At 38.1% G+C, this 17,535-nt stretch overlaps 2 protein-coding genes across 4 annotated transcripts; both read left to right on the top strand.

The window, feature by feature from the left end:
* The first annotated feature begins 688 nt into the window (after positions 1 to 688).
* LOC147518559 (uncharacterized) lies at positions 689 to 15,100 on the top strand. 2 transcript variants are annotated; one of them, XM_086590365.1, is made up of 10 exons: positions 689 to 840; positions 922 to 1,053; positions 2,065 to 2,210; positions 2,701 to 2,787; positions 3,407 to 3,538; positions 3,870 to 4,022; positions 11,089 to 11,190; positions 14,052 to 14,237; positions 14,327 to 14,406; positions 14,757 to 15,100. In XM_086590365.1, exons 2-10 carry the CDS (start codon positions 1,050 to 1,052, stop codon positions 14,797 to 14,799), a joined length of 933 nt encoding a protein of 310 aa, XP_086446491.1. In that variant the 5' UTR covers positions 689 to 840; positions 922 to 1,049; the 3' UTR covers positions 14,800 to 15,100. The 2 variants fall into 2 exon arrangements, with proteins under 2 accessions (XP_086446491.1, XP_086446492.1); XM_086590366.1 differs by lacking the exon at positions 3,870 to 4,022.
* A 539-nt stretch (positions 15,101 to 15,639) lies between these two features.
* On the top strand, positions 15,640 to 17,085 carry LOC147518558 (uncharacterized). 2 transcript variants are annotated; one of them, XM_086590368.1, is made up of 4 exons: positions 15,640 to 16,123; positions 16,201 to 16,266; positions 16,330 to 16,500; positions 16,776 to 17,085. In XM_086590368.1, exons 1-4 carry the CDS (start codon positions 16,084 to 16,086, stop codon positions 16,961 to 16,963), a joined length of 465 nt encoding a protein of 154 aa, XP_086446494.1. In that variant the 5' UTR covers positions 15,640 to 16,083; the 3' UTR covers positions 16,964 to 17,085. The 2 variants fall into 2 exon arrangements, with proteins under 2 accessions (XP_086446494.1, XP_086446493.1); XM_086590367.1 differs by having other exon boundaries at positions 16,201 to 16,500.
* The last annotated feature ends 450 nt before the right edge of the window (positions 17,086 to 17,535 follow it).

The following is a 17,535-nucleotide window of genomic DNA, read 5'->3' as shown; positions in this document are numbered from 1 at the left end:
GGTCATGAATAGAATTTTGACCGACCGGGCCGAGATAAATCAATTTATTGTGATGACTAACTCGCTTTCGGGGGAGGGTAGGATCTATTAATCTTTTCCTCAAGGGGACGAAATATCCTACCCTAAGACGACGCGGTCGGCTTAAAGGTAAGGTATACCAAACTCATATTTAATTAGGTTATCATACGTATGCGGTTAATAAATGAAATGTAAACGTGGTATTGTATTGTGAGTTATTTTGGAAAGTGGGAATGACGAAGTAATATTATATGAGATTCTTGGAATTTGTATGTTGGGGTGAAATCTTACTTTGGAAGAACTACACCCGTTTTGGAAAACGGAACTATATTGTCTTCCAAGTTGAAATTGTTTGTAATGTTATATTATTCATTTGAAAGATTATTATATATATATACTTTGTTGTTAGTCTACTTCATACCAAAGAAATTCAATTTCTTTGATCACGTTTTCTTTGTTTTGCAACGTGGGTGTGTTTTTAGGAACATAGATGGTGGAGTCGTGATGGATGAAGACACGTGGACTTGGATTTGCTCTTTGGAGTCTTCTGGGTTTAAGTTTTTCGAAAGTGTATAGTTTTGAATTGAAACAAAGGTAATAGAGTTGGTTAGTAAAAATTTTATTTGTAAATGAAGCGTTGTTCTTTCCGTTTTAATTTGATCTTAGATTTTAAATATTGTGGTTGATAATATGTTAGTGGGTTTTGTTTCACTCTGGGTTTCCAGATGATTGAATATCAGTTTTAAATTTTTCTGGAAATTTGGGGTGTGACATACTTGATCGAGGAGCTCAAACTCGATCCAGACCAGAAAGATGGTAGAGGTAATCTGTTTTTTATTTACGTTATTTAGGCCCATTTTGTTTTTATTATGTGTCATTAACCTTTTTTTTTTTGGGTTACAGATTGTACTCCTTTGTCATATGCAAGTGCTGCAGGGCACTTGAGTACCGTAGCTTATCTTATAGACAATGGTGCTGATCCTACTGCATTGAATCGACAGAACCTTACTGCGTTGCATATTGCTGTTAAGATGGGTAAAGTTCTTGAATTGCTTTCCTGTATTTTCATTTGTTATGTGGAGGTTCAGATATCGTGTTTTCGGTTATTAATTTGTTTGTGTTGTGGAATATGTGGTATAAGTTGGCTTAGTTTTGATAATTAAATGTATCAATTATCGACTGTACACTTTTCAGCTAAAAAACGAAATTTAATGAACAAATGGAAAAATGGCTATTGATCTCTGCTATGTTGCTTCAAGTGTTCTTTTGGGGAAATATGGAGTTCTATACTTCTATGTGTTCCATTGTCGGACTCCTTTGCTTGTGATTTCTAAGGAAATTCTTTAGATTGAGTCAAACCTCCCTAGGTTCGAAGACATGGTGACGTACTAATACATAGAGTTCATTTTTTTCAGTGTAGTCTTTTGCTCAATCCTGCTATGTCTCTAGTTTCTACAGGCTGGCCTGTGCTTTGACTGTTAGTTGATTTGTTTATCAGTGTTAAAGCTATGATTTTGGTGACATATATGCTTTCTATATCTTCCTCTCTAATGTTTTGAAAATCTTATTCTTTAACTGAGAAAGGCTTTAGCAAAATGTATGCAATTATTAATTTACGGATCTGTGAGAGAATTATCTAAATTGAATGGTCCTGGATTATTCTTTAATGATGAATAAGTACACAAGAAGACCTGGTATGCCACGGTTATTTCACGCTGAAGTAAAATGAGAAAATCTCAGAAGCAACAACACAAACACAGTTCCCAAAACACTTTAGCCTTTAGGACATTCGCGATTACTAATTGCATGAAATTCCAAGGTAGGTTGGGTTGGTTTTTTTTTTTTTTTTTTTTTTCAATCCAGCAACAACTCTAATTCTTCCGGCTGGCATATCTTACAACTGTCACTTTATTCATCTGTAGAAATGTCAAAAGTTATGTTTCATTGCCTTCCACATTCTTTTGAAACATAGTTTATGTTCTTCCTCTTTTGTTCTTACTACTTATCTGCACTTGTTGGATTCTAAATTAGTTCTTTGTCCCGCAGGGAACATCGAATTGATAGAATTTCTCTTTTCCAAAGGTGTTGACGTGAATGCTCCATCTGAAAGTGATGCTGGAACACCACTGCAAGTGGCCACAACATGTTGCAGGGAAGATGTTCTTAAGGTTTTGTTGGATCATGGTGCAAACGTAAGCTGTTTTTTGGTTAACTCTGCCAAATATTGTTTCCCTAGGATTTTTTCTTCTACTAGAATTTAGTAGACTCTGGTTTTTCATTATGAACATTGCTATTGTGGCAAATCTCATGTTTGCTGTGGAATTTTGTGCATAACTTGTTGATGCTAGTTCAATAGTGTACTTGCTATTGTGAAATGTGAAAATATGTTTACCCCTCTGATTGATGAGTTATGTTTGAAAGTTCTATCTCTGCTAGCTTTCTTTGAATTTCAAACCTTCATCTCTCACTAGGATTTTTCCTTGCACATCAGGAGCTGGTCACTTACACAAAAGTTTTGTTTGTTGTGGTGCTCTTTAGGATTATTCTTGCAGTTGTCATTTTTTTTTATCACTGTTGGATTTTCTTTTTTTAATGATGACTACGACCAGAATTATATTCCCACCATTTTTTCTTCAAATATGTCACTAATTTTATATTGATATTTATGCTCTTAAAATGCAGCCAAATGTTGCTGCTGGTTTAAATCCTACTCCTCTGATGTTGCCATTCGTGAAAAGGTCATTACCATGCGCAACACTCTTAATTCAGGTACACAAGTAACACAACAGTCATCAGATTAGTGATTCACCTAATTATAGGGTGTTCTAAGATGGTTGTTCAATGTAAAACCTTGAAGATTTGCCCATGTGTCTTCTGTACCTTCAAGAGTTGTAAATACTTATTCTGCACCCAAGAACAGCCCAGGTGACACCATTTGATGTTGTCTTCAGACAATGTCCGGCTCGTGAACGTGGGATTTCACATGAAGTCCTATGTATTCTTTTATCCCATAATAGTAATACTTGGTGGCTTGCTTGGTGCTACCTGATCTTTTCCTTTGAGTGGGACATTCACCGTTTTACCAATATATAATTCTACGTAAGAATGCCTTGACCATCTACAATACATGTTAAAACCATAAGTATTTTGGTATTTGTCTCCTTAAGGAATACCATTAAAGCATCTAACATAACTCTGGATTCCGCCATTAAAGCCAATATAACTCTATACTGTATGGTTGTGGCTTTTTTTTTTTCCCTTTTTCTTTTGTTAATTACTAATGCGTGCTGTTACAAACACCTCGGTGCAATGACATTTGTTAAATTTAGTACATGAGTTTTGTGCCGGTTTCCATTTGATACATGTTATGGCATTACACTTTCTGTAGGCACGTGCAGATGTAGATAATGCTTCACATTCCCTTGGGTCAACACCTTTAGCTTGTGCTGCCGCAGCTGGGGAGGCCGACTTTGTTAAATGCTTGTTGGAATCTGGGGCTGATCCCAATATAACTGATTATGTAAGGCCTTCCACTCTTTGCTGCATTTTTTGTGTAATAGGAGTAATCAAGTTTCTTTCTTTCTTTTTTTCCATTTTTCTGAGTGACCATTCATCTGCCATATACTCCAATATTCCAACCTTCAATACAAATTGGGTTTTATGGTGTATGACTTTTTGCTTTTGCTCAAGAGTACTCATGGTCCTCTATGAATTTGAAATACGTCATTAACTTGAAAAGCAGGCACAGCCATACTTGTTTTATGTTGCTTTGAGCATGTCGTTAACCCCTTAATAAGTGGTATCAAAGTTGACTTGTAGTGTTATAACAATTCCATGTTAAATTTTGACAGACTGGGTTGAAGCCAATAGAATTGGCTGCACAGAATGGACATAATGTGGAAGTTAAACTTCTGTTTCCTGTAACCTCTCCTATTCCAGCATGTTCAGACCGGAGCATCACTGGAATAGTGAAGTATGTGAATTCTGAAGAAGTTAAACTACAGGTAATGATATAAAGCCTTATTTTTTTAAGTTAAGGATATTCAGTCAGGTAATGATATAAAGCCTTATTTTTTAAAGTTAAGGATATTCGGTCAGGATATAAAGCCTTATTTTTTTAAGTTAAGGATATACAGTCTTGTGTCTGATTTCCCCCCCAAGTTACAATGACACGGATACGAAGTGTCTGACACGGAAAAATATAAAAAAACTATCACATACAATGTGTCCGGACACAGCCACGTGGATACATATCCGACACAGATTATTTTTAAAATATTGCATGTCCATGTAACATAATTTTTCCACATCACATTATATGGCCATTTGAGCTTGCTTAGATATTTCTCTGAATGTAAATTGTTTGAGGCACTTTGTTTGACGCATTTATGCTACTGGCTACAGGGTTTACAGTGTTTGACGGACCACAATTGTTTTAGTTATGTATTTGGTTGACATCATTGTTACTGGTGGCAACGCAAAAGTGATTTACGGGCACTGGAAATTTCTTTGGGAAAAACTTGAGAGTGCTTGGTAGATTTACTGCTGAAGACATAACTATCATTCTTTGCTTTCCTTGTGCAGCATTATATATAGGATACACCACATCATATATATTTACATTTGTGAGTGTGTGTGTGTGACACACTCTTGTTTTCTCATTTCCTCTCTTTTGTTTCTCTCTTCTTCTCTACTTACAACCCTAGACTAGATTAACTCTGGATCTCGACATTGTAACTATACCCATCTATCATACTTGAATACATACTACCATACTGGTGTCTTTGTTTGGGCATCCTAGTATATATGCATAGTGTGATATTGATGTATCTTTGTCGCGGAAGCAAGAACAATAGATACACAATGTATAAAGATACCCAAAACTAGGGTTTAATGAATAAAAACGAATTCTTTTAATTCAATAATAATAATCAAGTCTGAAAATCTTAAGGTTTACATCTGCTTATATAGAGAACTAGTTAACAAATCCTAATCATAATAGAACTTGGGAAACTAAAATAGAAGTTTGTCTAATTCTAATTAACTAAGGATTTAAAATAGAAGTAGAATAAAAGATAAACTCTAGTCAGAATTATTATGCATGTCGCACATGATAATCTATCATATCCCTCATCAATCCCCGGCCGTAAGAAGCGGCCCTCGAGATTAAGTCCTTGTATCGTAGAAAGTAGGATCCATGAGTTGAAATGCAAACATCGAAAATCCATGAATTTTCTGAAAATGGACGGTCACACCACTTCACCAAATAACGATCATAAGTACCGGCGAAGTCGTAGTAGTAGAAACATCAATGACGGTTTCAATCCGATCAGTAGCGATGGCGGGAACAACACTATGATCTGATCTGGTGGGGAATAGGTGGAATACTATTGCCAACAAAAGGAGTGAGATCCGCTTACATTATGAGTCAGCGCGATATATCGATCTCGGGGAGGGAGGTCCAATTCATAAGCATTTTCTCCATGATGGGCTTAAATGGGAAATGGGCCAAATCGTCGCGATCATTAACTTGTGAGATGAGGGCGACGTTCTTTTCTCAAATAAACCATCACCAAATCACCAACCTCGAAAAGTCACTAAAAGCATTGTGTTTGTCCGCATTAGTCTTGTACATGGCATAAGATTTCTCCAAACGCTTCTTGACATCCTCATGAATAAGGTGAATCCGGGAAGCAAATTCCTCTGCATGGATGCACAAACGGAACAAATCGATGGAATAAGAGCAAGATCAAGAACGAAGAAAAGGAGTTATTCCAGATTACAATCATGAAAGGAGAAAGGCCTCGTAGAGCGGTTGACAGAGTTATTATAAGCAAACTCGCTTGCTAGAACAAACTCCCAAGATTTGGGATTATCATCAATCAAACACCTCAATAGTCACCCAAACTACGATTTACAACCTCGGTCGCCCATCACCGTGGGTGGAAAGTCAGAGAAAATTGAGCTTACTCTTAAAAAGCTTCCATAATGTTTTCCAAAAATAGCTAGTAAATTTGACATCTCCGCCGGAAGTGATAGTCGAGGTAAACCATGCAAATGAACAATCTCACGGAGTATAAATGAAAGCAACCCAGGCAAAGATCCGTAGACGAAAGCGTGGAATGAAATGAGCCATCTTTGAGAAACGATCCACAACCACAAAAATAGAATCTTTTCCGGTGTGTAGAGCGTGGTAAACCCAACACAAAATCCATGGAGACATCAACCCAAGGTTTGTCGGAATCGGAAGTGGAGTATACAAACCAAAGATTAGTGTGCTTACCTTTTATTTTTGCCCGCACACATAACATCGCCAATAAACCGGTTAATATCTCTACGATAGTAGGCCAAAAGTACTTCTCCCCGATAGAGGCAATGGTCTTTATGATCCCAAAGTGACCACTCAACCCCCAAAGATGCATTTCAATCATAATCGATCACGGAGGAGGGAAGAAACGGGAATATAAAGTCGTGAACCCCGAAATATGAAACCATCATGGAAAAAATTCACCGATACACCATGATGTACCAAGCGATGTCGGCATGAATAGGACCAAAATAGGCATCCCGAGCATATAAGTCGCCGAACTCATCAAAACCAAACAAAGAGGTACGGAGAGTAACCAAGAGATCTAACGACGACTCAAAGCATCGAAGAACTCGATTATCCTTTCCAAATGGAAACCGTAAGTGGAAAGTATATTTCGCAAGAAAGAGTTCCACTTGATATGTCGAAAGTAATCGACATCCTTCCGAAATTAAAGATAACGAAGAGCTTCATGGTCGACTTTATGAGGAATTCACGATGAATAAGATAATGATGCCAATGTCGCATGCGGCTTGGACAACCGTGATAGTACTCCAAGTCATATGTAGAATAATTCAATTTAGCACCCGATAAGTTTCTCCATATAAAAGCAACCGGGCTTGCCATTTTGGCTCAAAACAAAGACCAATGCCGTGCCACACAAGCATCACATGTTACCTCAAATAGTTGAGTGAAATCCGCAAAACTAGAACAGAGCGTAAGTCATTTTCTTCTTAATCAAGTCAAATGCCTCATTAGCTTCGGGAGTCCATTTGAAAGCTTTCTCACATGTCAAAGCAGTTAAAGGAGCCATAATATCGCTGAAATTATGAATGAACCTTCTATAGAAAGAAGCTAAACCATGAAAACTACTTAACCCGAAGTCATCAGTAGAAACAGCCACTCAATAATAGCCTGGACTTTGGAATCATCAACACGAATACCATCGGCAGAAACCACGAAACCCAAAAATACCACAGAGTCAACCATGAAAGAACATTTCTTGAGTTGTAAATAAAACTTCTCAAGACGCGAAAACACCCAAAAAGAATCTCAATATACTTGATATGTTCCGGACTTCGGAAGAATCAGAATCAAAATATCATCAAAGTAGACAACACAAAATTTATTCGGATAAGGCTTCAAAACCCGAAATATAAGACGCAGGAAGGTAGAAGGAGCATTAGAAAGACCAAAGGGCATGACCAACCACTCATATAAACCGCCTTTTTTTTAAAAGCGGTTTTCCATTCATCTCCAAGCGGATACTTAATGTGATGAAATTCGATCGCATAAATCAAGCTTGGAAAACACCTTAGCACCATGCAATGAATCAAGCATATCCTCAAGGTGGAATGGGAAAACGATATTTCACGCGATTTTGTTAATAGCCCCGCTATCAACACACATCCTCCAACTCCCATCTTTCTTAGGGGTAAGTAAAGTTGCCAAAGACCTGAAGGGGGACATACTCTCCGACAAATCCCTTAGCTAATAACTTCAAGAACTTGCCTCAGAATCCTCGGCGGTTCGTATGAGCCATCGCGATAATGTGGTAAGTTAGGGAGGGGAGCTCCGTGAATAAGATCAATAGCATGTTGATATCTCGTAAAGGGGCAATCCTCCATTAGCGTGCCCGATCTAAAACATCGAATAAAAATCTAGCGCTGGTTGTAAATACGTGGTATAGTAGTAGGGTTTGCAAGAAATGACGCAAGAAGAGCAAGAAACATACCGCAATGACGTCCGATGCCGCTAGAAAACCCGGTTTCAATCGGTGGTGGGCGGGCCGGAAGGTGGGGCTTAAATGGAGTCGTGGTGCCAAAACAATTTTCTCATCATCGGCGTGAATGTGTAAGTGTTCTCACGCCCATTATGAATAACAAGGAGATCATAATTGCCAGGGATCGACCAAGTAACAAGTGGCATCGTCCATGGGTGCAAATGTAACACCAAACATCATCCTTGTATTTAGGACCAATGGAGAACGAAACTAGACAACGGCGAAGTAACCTTGACCGCGTGGCACCATCCTCAGACCAAGAAATAGTGTAAGGTTCGGGATGTGGCTCATCCTCGAAGTTTCAAATTTGTCCACCATATCTTTAGAAACAATATTATCAATCGGAACCGCCAATGATAACATTACATAACATGCCATTCGGTCAAAATGAAGTCACGAAGATATTATGACGGCCATGACGTAGGATCATGCTTAACAACCGGAGTAATTAAAGAACGACGAAACAATCAATTGGGACAACCGTAATCTGCATAAGTTAAAAAGTCATCAATCTCGGTGACGCCTTCTTTCGGATGGTTGAGATTTTCTTCATCCCGTGTTAAACCCACGCCATTATGCGTTTAGGGATGATCACTACTTAACATGTCCAATTTCCTTACACTCATAGCATGTGATTGGACCCACTCGGTAGGAGGAGGTTTGGATGACGAAGGAACATGGGTAGAACTGGCAAGAATGGGCGGGATGAAATGGCCGCATCTTCACTTTGAGAGCATATTTAATAGTATCGGACATATCATAAACATCTTTGAAAGCTAATGCCTCTCGCGAAGTGGTTTTCGCGAACCCATTCAAATAACGCCCAATTTTTTGATCGACGGATTCGCATAAATCAGCCCGCAGTGCACAACAAAAGAAACTCCTCAAGATACCCCCGACCACACTTTGAAGCCGTTGTTTCAAGTTTTGGAGGCGCATGAATAAATCCCTTTCATAGTCATGAGGAATAAATTCTTTTTTCAACTCTCGGCGCATCTTATCCCATGTAGTAATCTTGTTGTAACCCGATTTAACACGAGTCAATTGAAGTTCATCCCACCAAACAAGTGCATAACCCGTTAATTTAGTCGCAACTAATTTAACACACTTGGGATCCTCAAAATTTTTATAATCAAAAACTTTTTCAATCTTATTTAACCAGTCGACAAAAGCATCAGGCTGTAATTTTCCATTAAATTCAGGCACGTCTAATTTAATATCACCCATCTGATTCTTCTCTAAAATGCGCAATAAACGATTAATATCAAAATTACCTGGGGGGTGCTGAAAATTTCGATGCCGTGGATTTCTCCGATTTCTCCCATTGCGACGAGGTGGTGATGGACTAGATGAGAAGTCCGAAGGATCGTGGATCAAAATCGAGCAATCGCGGTGGGGCTGTCGTCGATTTCGGCCGTGGAGAACTTGGTGGTGAAGCTCGCCGCCACGGTTAATGGTAGCATCCCGGTGGCGCCTCAAAATTCAAAGGGCGGACCATGAGGTTTGGGCCCTGAAGGACGTTGTGGTTGGCCGTGGACCCGGTCCGGATAAGCCCACGCTTGGTTATAAGGTGCAAAATTAGAACCCGTCCATCTTATGAGCAATTTGGGCTTGGTCAAGAGAAGCCCAATTTGGGGTTTCAATCTCACGAATCGAGGCGTGGAAGAGGAAGAGGTCTTCTTCCCAACTAACCGGCCGTGGGAGACGATCCGCCTTTGGAGCAAAAGCTTGATCCGGTGAGGTAAGCTTGCTTGATTTTCTTGGCGACCTCCTTGATTCTTACCGATGGTGGTGGTTGTCAACTTGATTTGGAGGAACCAAATTCGGAACTTGGCGGTGGTGAGCTCTTAGATCTTCTCCCTCTCCTTCAAAATCAAGATTTTTGTTGTTGTAAGTATTGTGATTTCTCTCTCTAACTCCGTGGGTGTGGTAGGGAGTTTGAATTCCACGAATTGGAGATGGTGGGTTCGATATGCTGCGATTGTGGGGGTCTGCAGCAGCCACCCATTGAGCAATACGTTCAATATCGCTAGAAACTGGGGGTGAATGTGGTCTAGAAGGTGCGTGGCTACGTTGGCGAGGTGCTAGGGGGTCGCGTACATCGACATCGTCGAACCGAACTATGCAAAACCGGTGGATTACTAGGGGCGCGTCTTCATCCCTTGGCACGAAGTTGTTCTTCAACCGATTCGCGGTCGATAATCGATACGAAGTCGAGTTCGACGGTCGATAATCAGCTACGAGTTGCGACAACATCTCCTTAATCTCTCGCAATTCCATCTTGCTGCCTTGTAGTTCTTTTTCTACACGGTTTAGTCGTGTATTTACTGCTGGTGGTCGTCCGCGTCTTCTTTGTTGAGTGTCCATGACGAGCAAACCAGGAAAAAAACCTAAAAATCTGATACCAATTTGATGTATCTTTGTCATGGAAGCAAGAACAATAGATACACAATGTATAAAGATACCCAAAACTAGGGTTTAATGAATAAAAACGAATTCTTTTAATTCAATAATAATAATCAAGTCTGAAAATCTTAAGGTTTACATTTGCTTATATAGAGAACTAGTTAACAAATCCTAATCATAATAGAACTTGGGAAACTAAAATAGAAGCTTGTCTAATTCTAATTAACTAAGGATTTAAAATAGAAGTAGAATAAAAGATAAACTCTAGCTGTAGCATTATGCATGTGCTGTGCACATGATAATCTATTGCGTACTCGCATCAGATATTCTCATTTTGAAATGCATTTCTTTTAAGTTACATCACCCTAGTCGCATACATTCAGTTTTGCGCTTTTGTAAAAACTAAAAGTAGAGCTACTAGATTCTACAAAGCTATTCTATTTTGTTTCTCGACTCCCATAACATTTTTGGTAAAAACGTGTCATGTCCTGTTATTCATATAATACATTTATCATGTTAATTATTTTGTGAAATTGTTTTATCAAAAAACCTTAATGTGTCATGTGTGATACAGATGAAGCTTAGGGCTAGGGAGAAGCATTTGGAGGCAACATCTAAAGGCGACCAAGCTCTAAAGGATAATGACTATGCAAGTGCTCTAGCTCATTACAAAGAGGTAATTCTCTTTGCTATGAGTTAATAAGCAATTCAGCATGGAAGGATTGGCATACGACCTAATGCTTGGTAATTGGGATTTGGACAATAAGTATCTGCACATTGTGATTATGGATTTGTAGTTTTTTGTTGAGTTTAAAAGTTTCCAGTACTTTAGTCATTTAATGTGATCATATATTGTCATGAGACCTGTCTTTGGTCTCGGAGGTTGAAGCTTCTGGAGTTTTATTCGTATTCATTTTTTAAATATAAAATACTTATTATTCTTTACTTCGGTTTTCGAAAAGTTTTAAGAACTCAGCTTCTTATTTGTGTAATAGGCGACGTGGCATATGCATGGCTCTGTATTGAAGTACCATATATGATCACTAATAACTTGTGAATATTGTTGTTGCTCAATTGTTGATTTGATTTTTATGATGTTATTCTGTTTAGATAAATAAGTTTATAATTTGTGAGTTAGAACATTATTTTGTTATTGATTAATGACCATCATGATATCATCAATTTTCTTTCATGAAAGATCAATTCATATGAACTTTCGATTTTTTTGTAGAATTATGAACATTTTTCATAACTATTATTCCTTTATTTGAAAAATAATCATTTTTGCGCCACATAGACAATGGTGCGATCTTTGCGCCATGTGGAGATAGCAGCGTTTGCACCTTAAGTGCGTCACACAGCCCTGACAACAGAAATTTTTTATTATAGCTAATGAAGAAAATGGTTTGGGGAGGAAAAGACACTAAGGGGCTATTTGTTTTTTTGGGTTAAGTTATAAGAGGGTCTTATAAGACCATGTGTTATAAGAGGGTCTTATAAGATGGTCTTATAAAGTGATTTGTTTTTCATTTTAAGTTCCTCTTATAAGCACTTGTAAAAATAGAAAAAACAAATACATAATATCTTATAGATGGTTATTTGACAAATATAACCCTACTTTACATCACATTTAACATGAATAGATTAATTTGAAACAAAAATATAGTTTGATTTTCGATTTCAAATCAATTTTGATAATTAGAATATCGATTTTAGAAAACTACTTTAGTTGGCAGTGGTGGTAGTGGTCTTAATAAAGACGGGTGGTGGTGGTAGTGGAAATGATGATATTGGTCTTAATAACACGGTGGTGGTAGTGGTAGTAGTAGTAGTAGTAGTAGAAGTGGTGGATATCTTAATAGCACGGTGGTGGTGGTAGTGGAAGTGATGATATTGGTCTTAATAACACGGTGGTGGTAGTGGTAGTGGTAGTAGTAGTAGTAGAAAAAGAAGTGGTGGATATCTTAATAGCACGGTGGTGGTAGTGATGATAGTCTTAATAGTACGGTGGTAGTGGTGGTAATGGTAGTGGTAGTGGAGGTGATGATATTTGTCTTAATAGCACGGTAGTAGTGATAGTGGTGGTGGTGGTTTTAATAGCACGGTGGTGGTAGTGGTGATAGTCTTAATAGTACAGTGATAGTGGTAGTGGAGGTGATGATGGTGGTGGTAGTGGTGGTGGTGGTGGTGGCAGCGGTGGTGGTGATGGTGGTGATGGTGGTGGTAGTGGCGGTAGTGGTGGTGGTGGTTTTAATAGTTTGGTGGTGGTGGTGGTGATGATGGTGGTGGTAGTGGTGGTGAATTGGTGATGATGGTGGTGGTGATGATGGTGGTAGTGGAGGTGATGATATTGGTCTTAATAGCACGGTGGTAGTGATGGTGGTGGTTTTAATATCACGGTGGTGGTGGTGATAGTCTTAATAGTACGGTGATAGTGGTGGTGGAGGTGATGATGGTGGTGGTAGTGGTGGTGGTGATGATGATGGTGGTAGTGGCGGCAGTGGTGGTGGTGGTTTTAATAGTTTGGTGGTGGTGGTGGTGGTGGTGGTGGGTAGGGCAATGGAATTATTTGGAGAAAAAGATAATGAAAAGGAAAGAAGAGATAAATGAGGTTAAGGGTATATGGACGGGGGTGTTTGAGTCATTTTTCAAGTTATAAGACTTATAGAATTGAAGTAGATCCAATTTTAATACTTATAGAATTGGAGCCTCTTATAAGACATTTCTAGTAGAATGCCTCTTATAAGAGGCAAAAAACAAACTAAAAAAATATCAAAAATCACTGGGCCACATCTTATAAGAGGTTATAAGACCTCAAGGTCTTATAAGAGGCAAAAACAAATGGCCCCTAAGAGAGTCACCTTAATTAGTTAGTTTGGACTTCTCTCACACTTTTTTATATTAGAAAAGGTAGTCAGTTTACAATATAGAAAAAATAAAAAATAATAATAAAGTATATCGTGGGGCAAATTGTCCCACTTATCTAATGTCACAGTTGGAACTCTAACAACACTGATTCTGCTGATACTTTAGGAACTGGTTGGTATATTAGTGCTGGTATAACTTAAGCAAATACTCTTGGATTTAAAATCTCCATATGACGTGAATTTACTTTGGCGATGAATACCATGACAGCCCACTTTATAAAAACAAAAATCAATCACAAGATCTCAGAATATAATGTTGTTTGTTTTCACAATATCACATTCAAGTTTTAGCCTCTAATGAGAAAGGTAATTTCTGAAAATGAGTATTTGGTCACTATTTATTTACCGCCAAACTCTGTTGCATGGGTACGCCCTAATTTCTTTTGTATCGCGTACCCGTGTCGTGCGGACACGGATATGGATATGGACACGGACACGGACACCCGGACACAAGCAAAACAGTACCCTAATTCTCAGATCTCGCCGTGTACAAATCATCGTACCCGTGTCCAAACCAGACACTCCATACCCATGCAACACAGCTGCCAAATCTTGCTTTTTTCTTTGGAGCCGTGTGTCTAGTACCGTTGTCTATGTTATGGAAATGTAGGCCGTACTGTTGGACCACGATGATGCAAATGCGAAGTCAAATAGGAGCCGTTGTATGGCATATCTTGCGCAAGGACGTGGATCATTTCTTCATTTTGCTTTGTATGATGCTGAAGATTGCATAAAGCTAAGGCCTGACTGGCCAGAGGCATATTACAGGGATGGAGTTGCATTAAGCTTACTAAAGGTATATACATTCCTTTTATGTTTACGTTATCCTCGAATAAAATCTGCTTGTTCTGAACTTTAGGTTCTTTGTTATTTGTTTTACTGCAGGATTTTGACAAGGCAGTAGAGAAATTGCTTTTGGGTTTGAAGCTGGATCCTGGAAACAAAGACCTCCGAGTTGCTTTCAAGTAAAGTTATAAACAAAACTTCTACTTCCATTCTCCTCATAGTTTGATGGAAATCTAATGTAACAGTGCCAAGTATAGTTACAGCATTAGCATACAGAGTCGTACCCATCTTAATGGAGTTAGAAAGTAACTTCTGGGAAACCTCTAGTGACCAGACTTCATTCGTTCTGCTTGACCATATGTCCAACTTGATGGCATTCTCATTTTACGTAAAATCTTCTGCCTAAGTAATAATCGCGTCAAGATATTAAAGTAATAGTCCCCTTTGTATTCTGTATTACCCCCTCCCCTCCCCCTAGTTTACTGTTTCGGTACTGTTTCCCTTATTCATTGTTCCTTCATTCTAACAGGAAAGCTGTAGAAGCCAAAATGAACTCATCTCTTCGTGTATGACTGGAAACAACGAAGATCAGTATGCTAACGGTGGAGTTGTTCTTTTGTAGCGCTTGCAGCCTCAAGTGTTTAATAATCATGTTATTGGAGCTAGTAGATATTCCATGACCTTTGGCTACTGACAAAACTGTGTTTTTTTAAACTTTGTGTACTTACTTCTTTTAGAATCAAGGATAGTTGTCGTAGGTGTTGTAAGGCCTTAGAAGTGGCCGAACTTGAGTTGGACCATTTCTATTTGTGCTCATTCTGCACTGCACTATATATTAGAGTTTTTTCGTATATTGAACTATTCTGTTAGTATTGCATGTTCTGCCAGTATTGCACTATATCCCGGATGATGTTGTCATTTCTTCAAGTTCACCTATAACTTTCGGTCCCTTCCTTGGCAATGATTTCCGCCATAATAATCTGTTTTTGCAATTTTGCCTTGACACTTGGGTTTTGAAATGTTATGAGATATCGAAATGAGAATGGGCTTGGGTTGTTGGGCTTAAAGTTAAATGAACGTGGCCCATCATGACTTTATGGGGCTTCAGTCGCACGAAGAGGTGGCCTCTTTCAAGAGCATGTCTACGTTTTTGAGTTTCGCACCCAAGACCAAGAATATCGTTGTAGCTGGTGGTCTGACTTCATTTGTTTTCGGGGTTTATAAGTTTATTTCTACACAATGAGAGCTCAGATGAACTTCAAGTTGCTATTGACAAGTTTGAAGAGCAGAAAAGCAAGAAAAACACTTAAACACCTACTCAAAATATTTTTTTAACGTCTTTTATTTCGCACATTGGATATTTGGATCATGTAATAAAGTAGGCAGGAAAAACGTGGCTATCCGTATGAGAAATACTGTATTTGCTTAAAATTGATAGTCAATTACAAGTTTGACTCAACTCAACAACCCAAATCTGACTAATTAACTGCCCCATGCAAAACTGCAGCAGCTAATGAGGGATTATGATCATAGAAAGTGAACTTTGGTCTTGTATGTATACACTACGTCACTAGAATAAGTTGCATGTCTAAAATAAGAGTTCCATCATCCCTCGTACACTGACAACAAAATTACAAAAAACAAATCTGCCGTACGCACACTCTTTGTCTGAAACTGATTCATGCACACTCTTTGTCTTGGCAGCTGGCTCGCTCATACTGATCCAACATTACCAATTTTTTTATTGTCTTTTCCTCTTTTCTTCTCCCTACACAAGACTCTTGTTCTTTGTTTCCAACTCAAGGCCGGTGAGCTTAACTTGAAATTTGAGAAGCATACCAGTCTCATTCCTCAAGATGTCAAGCATGGTAAAAGTAGTAGTGACTTCTTACTCAGGTATCAACTCTGTAACTATACTTTTTACCCGGCCCCTATGCTCCTGTCACCAATATTGTATGAATCCTCATTTGCAGGCAAAAAATCCAAAGTTGGTCAAATTTTAGAAGCCACTTTAGATGGAAATTTGGAACAAATCAAGAGTAAGCTTGTTTTTGTTTACTTCTCTGTGTCATATGATATTTCTCAACTTTTGTGTTTATTAGAATTGGGCAATGAGTTGGACAATGGGAAAGGGATAGCAGAAACAATTTGTAATGTTAGAGATACACATGGTCGTGGACTCCTTCAATATGCAGCTCTGAAAGGAAGGACCAGTGTGTGCAAGTACTTGCTTGAGGAATTGAATTTTGATGTAGATGAGAAAGACTCTGGTGGTAATGATCATTTTCATTTCTTCTTTTTTCCCCATTTAAGAAATATAGATGGAGTTATGGGCCTTGTTACCTTGTCACACCCACAATGTGAGTTTTATTTACTTTGTTAGTTTTTTCATTTGAAAATGACCTCTAGCGACCTTGTCGCACACAAAAATGGAATTTAAACCCATGATGAATGTCTAGTTGATATGCTATCTATACACGTAATTCATTTAAAATGTACCTTATTTTATAATTAAAGCTGTTTTTTGTTTTCTAATTTGTTTCTACAGATTGGACGGCTTTGCAAAATGCAAGTCTTAATGGGCACTTGACCACTGTAGTATATCTTATTGAGAATGGTGCCGATCCTGCCTTTTCAAATAAATCGACTACAACTGCTTTGCATAATCGACTACAACTGCTTTGCATAATGCGACCTCTGTTCAGATATTGTAAGAAGTTGCTACTTGCACTATAAGAAAAAAGGCTTTATATCACTGTTAAAAACAGTGACAAAAAGTCTTTTGTGACAGTTTTTTTTTCTTTTCAAAACTGTGACGGAGTGAGAGTCATTTATTTTTTTCCCAAAACCGTCACAAATATTTGTTCCAGACTAGCCTCTCTCTACTATAAAAAACGGTAACAACTGTTCAAAAACCGTCACAACAAATCATATCATTTGTGACGGTTTTAAATAAACGGTTATGCATTCATCATTTTTAACGGTCACAAAATCATAAAAAACGGTAACAACTACTCAAAAACCGTCACAACAAATCATATCATTTGTGACAGTTTCAAATAAACAGTTATTCATTCATCTTTTTTAACAGTCATAAAAAGTATCATTAGTCATGACTGTTTGGGTAAAACAGTGATATGTATATATAAATATATATTTTTTTTATTAAAAATAAAAATAAAACGTAAATATATATAAAAAACCCCCAAAATTGGGGACCTGCAATAAACTACACACCTGAATAAACTACATATCTGAATATGATCCATTAAATTTCAAATAACACTCATATATATTGCTAATTTCAT

The sequence above is a fragment of the Coptis chinensis genome, chromosome 2 (assembly GCF_015680905.1).
Source record: "Coptis chinensis isolate HL-2020 chromosome 2, ASM1568090v1, whole genome shotgun sequence".
NCBI lineage: Eukaryota > Viridiplantae > Streptophyta > Magnoliopsida > Ranunculales > Ranunculaceae > Coptis > Coptis chinensis.
Note: the sequence above shows the minus strand (reverse complement) of the source record. Positions and strands in the feature narration are given on the sequence as shown.